General features: G+C 50.3%; 1 protein-coding gene across 1 annotated transcript in view; it reads right to left on the reverse strand.

Moving 5' to 3' along the window:
• The window catches only part of PRDM16 (PR/SET domain 16), a 238,773-nt gene that overhangs the window by 38,667 nt on the left and 195,212 nt on the right, over nucleotides 1–4,894 (reverse strand). Inside the window, exon 4 of the mRNA XM_009642224.1 lies at nucleotides 2,755–2,857. Coding sequence (XP_009640519.1) covers nucleotides 2,755–2,857 — 103 coding nt within the window. The remainder of the gene's footprint in view (nucleotides 1–2,754; nucleotides 2,858–4,894) is intronic.

Genomic DNA, 4,894 nt, shown 5'->3' on the forward strand with positions numbered 1-4,894 from the left:
GGGAACACAATTATGTGGCATCTACATGCTAATCTACCAGACTCGAATCTCAAAGGAGTTCAAGTGCCCTACTCAAAATTCCTGCAGTGATAAGGGGTCTGCTGTGTTTGGCTGGGGTTTGGAGAAAAGATTTTTATGATAATTATCTTTGTGCGGAACAATTTTGCATTTTCTTTCTTGTTAATTCAGAGCTGAAATGGGGGTGCGAGGCAGCAGGAAGATAGCATTACTGGAAGGAAAAAGTATTAAGAAGTCAAATATTTAATGTTGGCCTATTATAATTTGAAAGCAATTACGTGGCAAAAGCACCCGACGTTACCAGGAAGACACAGATAAACGTTACATAATGATACAGATGGAAAACAAGGAGCACTTTTTGCTTGCTCAAATAAAAGCCTATTAGAAACAGAAATGCAAAACAGTGGTGAGTTTTCTTTTTGATTTCTTCCTGCCATCAAAAAAAAAGGTACGCGCTACTGCATCCCTGCGAGTACAGAAATGACTCGTCCCTGTGGGTTGGTCTCAAGAAAATTACCAACTTTTTGTGGGGGAGAACCCTGAAAAAAAACCAACCCCAAAGCTGACATCTCCGAGAAGCGGCAGCTACTGCACTTCAGCCGTGGACCTTCCGCAGGAGAGCGTTCGGCAGCACTAATCCCCGGCCCGTCCATTTCCTCACAACTATTCCAAACTAATTGTGCTTGTTGTGGGTATACTTCAAGAGTTTCACTGCCAAGCTGAATCTGAAAATTATATTCATATACAGGTAAAATAAAATAAGTGTACTGTAGGATGGCTAGGCGGGAGAACCCAAATCTCAGCCATTAACTATGCAGAACAGTATTTTCCAACTAATAGTTTAAAAAAGACCGGTGGATGAGAATATATTTATAGAAATCAGTCATCAAACAGTAACGTGAAGCCTGCAAGGGGCTCTATGTTCAGGGAACGAACAGAAAAGCCATGAGCAATGGCCCTGACCCTCTCTCCTGTCCCCTCCGCTGCTCTGGAACGCTCCCTGGCACTAGATGCCCAGGAAACGCAGACCCCTCTAAGAGGGAGCAGAACTCTGCAGGTCCAGGCTGATTTTCATTTCATTTCGCTTCCCTTCAGGATCACAACGTTCGCACGAGGTTAGGTTGCTGCGATTCTCTGGTACGACAGGGGTTTGCACTCAGCTCAGGAAAAGATTTGGATTTGCAAACAGCCATTTTAAAATCAGAATCTGTACAATTTTTGATTATTTTAGATACGTCTGTGCTGTTGCTTTGGTTTTGCAGTATCTTGGGGAATGGCGTAGCACAGCTTTCCCAGTTTTCCCAGGAGATCGTTTGCACTGCCGGGCTCCATCGCGCGCAGTGGCAGGGCTGGGGTACCGCACCGAGTCCGAGTCTCAGATGGACATTGAGAAAAGCGCTCCCGCAAAGGCAAAACCAATCCTCTCAGATGGCCAGAATATTTCAGGCCATGCATCCCACTGACCTGCTCGCCCGTCGCCGACAACAGCCAGCAACAGCGACTGCAGAGAAGCAGGCAAGGACCCCGCAAAGCGCAGGTGAGCAGCATCCCCTCCCCGGGAACGACGGCTCCCAACTGCCTGCCCACAGCCTCCTCGGGGACCGGCTCAGCCCGTGCTTCGCTCCCAAGCCCTCAATTAGATCTGTAATCTCACCGTAGGAATCCTGGCTACTCTTACTCTGCAGTACCAAATGTTTCTGTTCTTTGTGAAGCCAAAACTGAACCCAAAGCTTCCCGCAGGCTAACAGAACGACAAGCGGAAAGCTCCACGCTTCTCCCTGTTAAAAAGGTGAGTGCTTTATAGCCATCTTTGCGCACCACGAAAACGGAAGAAGGACTCAAAGTCTTCTCTTTTCTTTCTCTTCTCCCATCCCTCTCTACATGTCCTCTTGAATTTCACGCAGCGCCGTTCTGGTGTAGGAAGAGAATCCAAAAATCCTGGTGCGCTGCTCCTTGCCCTAACTTACCAGGAACACTCAACCTGGAAAGCATCACGGTCTACGTGATGGCTGAACTTCAGGAATGAACAGCAGGCTGGTTAGAGGCAAACGGTTGTACTAACACACAAAGAAGTGACTGAGGCTTGGCCTTTCGGGTCGCTCCACATGCAACACGTGGCTATGGCAGCTTCTCCCTCTGCGAGCCCATCTGAGCTACGCACCTTGTCCTGCAATACCAACCCGCTGCAAGGCAGGAGAGACATTGCAGTAACAAAAATGTGATCTTTCTTTTAAAAACAATCATTCTTTTGGCCTTCACTGCATCATTTCAGGGTTTCAGAGGTATCTGTATTCTAGCAATAATAATTCTAGCGACAACTCTTCCATCCTCTGCCTCCATCCCCCTTTTCCGTGTGACCTAAGGCTCTAAAGACCAGTGTTTTGCAAGCCTTGGACTGGTTTGGCCCATTTTTATCACACCCAACCAAACACGGTGACCCTGGGAATTAAAAAGGCACCTCCAACCATATGCAAAACCACAATGTTCCTCAAAGGGAAGCAGCAAATTCATCTGTTGCATGCCTTGAGGTTAATAAAAACTTGCTTGCTATCATTGACTGCGACAGCTACGCTCACCAGAGAAAGAGTGCAAATAAGCATAAAATATGAACAGTCACGGAGCGGGCAGGTACCGACCCGTTTTCTGTCCCAGTTCAGTGCTAACTGAGGTTCTCAGCATTCCTAGTTTGCTGGTGAGAGGGGCAAAAAGGTCCTGTCTAGCAAAACGAGGCCTTACCTTCCATGCTGGGCGCCATGTTCCCAAGTGAATAACCACCTTCCTTCAAATACACCAAGAGCTCTTCTCCTGGCTCAATTTCTTTAATAACTTTATAATAGATCTGGGAATCAGAAACAAAAAATTGAGAGACATGTTAAATATGCAAAGACTTGCATTTTACATTTTAACCAATAACTCAAATTATTCCGGCTAATAGGGGAGGCTGTCACTTGATTTGTGTGATAATTGCTACTGAGAGCTCTTTTTTCCTGTCTTTATTTTCCTCGATGTGCGTCAGCGTTTCACCGGCTTGGACAATAAAGCAGTATTTACGGTAACAGCCTCGCTCGTTCAAATGACACAAAATCTTCCCATTGTTTTCCCTGCCTCCTGTAAGCTTAGTGCATTTGTTGGAGCGAAGGGAAGATTTAAACAGATGGAATTGAGGCGTTTAAGTCTCTGCCTCTCTATGCCGAAATTGCCCTGGTAATTAGCGATCTGAATTAGCACACCTTCGTGGCATTATTTTGCAGATTACTCTCACGTAGAGCCTGAGGGACGGAGCCCTGAAGGCAAGAGCTGAGCCCTTGCAGGTCAGCAGTCCATCCCCACCCGGGGCTCCTGGCCAGCCCCAGGACCCGGACCTTCTGCCATGTGCTGAGGACAAAACCATTCACCCCAGGTCACGACACCGGGGGACAAACCCAGAAACAGCGACGGGCTGCGGACAAGGGCAGAGGCCACGTCCCAGCTCTGCGCCCCGCATACCTTGCCGTTACCAACCGCGCGTAGGACGTGGTTTGAAGGGCAGCCAGGCCTTACTCACGTTTCCTGAACCAAAATTTTCCCGCTCCAAGGATGCGTTTCTCAGACAATATTACCATGAGAAAGAACCCCCCCTTTCTCCAAGGTGCACCAAAGCGTAACGTCGCACACGTCTTCACGCACACCACGCACTCATCTGTTCTACCCCCAGACCAAACAGAAACCATGGCAGCGCGTCCAGCAACGAAGGGGCTACGTGCGAGCGGACCCCCATGGCCTCGTTCCTTCTGGCCAAGTGGCAGAGTTCCTGGGGAGGAAGAGTGTGCTGGCCGTGGCTCACTCGTGTGAGCAGGCAGAGCGCTTGCTGGCCCCCGGTAAGGACTGGGAACTCAATCGTACTCACATTCGCACGCCGCTCGCGGGTGCCACGCGTGGGGGCCGGGGCAGGCCTGGGCGCGGGGAGCCAGCTCAGTCGCGTCAGCCGGGTTCACAAAAACCTCCGCGAGGCAAACCGCAAAAAACAGCAGGAGAAGGGAATCAAGCAGCAGGACGGGAGTTTGTGTGACCGACAAAGAGGGGGATCAGAACTATGCGAAATCAAAGAGACTTGGTGTCTTCCACACGTTTGCCGAATTTTTGGAGTATGCTGGCCCCTGTGCTCTTCTAACAGCAATATCGTGAGAATTCAACAGGTAACGGTCATTGACTGCGGAGCTTTATCAGCACTGCCTTTAATAGCAATGCATGGAATTAATTTTCAGGGTATCAGCTGCAATTTACCCAGAACGATTCCCTCAACCCGCTGCCCCTCAGTCTCTGCCAATCTACCGTTTATGGGGAACAGAGACACAAAGCTCTCAAACGCCTGTGCGGGCGGCGTTGATAGCATCGCTGCGATGCGTTTTTCATCCCAGAGCCTCCTTCATTCCTTCATGCGGAAGCGTGAGGCCCTGGAAGCCGCGTGCCTCCAAGCCCCGGTGCCCGCGCTCCTCTGGTGCTGCCAGAGCTTGCGCGGCGACGCGGCGTCGCTCCCCGGAGCAGCCTCGCTTGGTTCAGCGGGCACAGAAGGATCCGGTCCCTGCTCTGAACTTTTCCTCCAGGCTGAGTTCAGGGAAATCCCAGCGGATTAATAATCCCTGTTACAACCAAAACCAAAGCCAGTTGAATATGAGCCAGCAGTGTGCCCAGGTGGCCCAGGTGGCCAATGGCATCCTGGCCTGTATCAGGAATGGTGTGGCCAGCAGGAGCAGGGCAGTGATCGTGCCCCTGGACTCGGTGCTGGTGAGGCCGCACCTTGAATCCTGTGTTCAGTTTTGGGCCCCTCACTACAAGAAAGATGCTGCGTTGCTGGAGCATGTCCAGAGGAGAGCAACCAAGCTGGGGAGGGGTCTGG

This window comes from Egretta garzetta, unplaced genomic scaffold (genome assembly GCF_000687185.1).
Source record: "Egretta garzetta isolate BGI_Z169 unplaced genomic scaffold, ASM68718v1 scaffold737, whole genome shotgun sequence".
Lineage (NCBI taxonomy): Eukaryota > Metazoa > Chordata > Aves > Pelecaniformes > Ardeidae > Egretta > Egretta garzetta.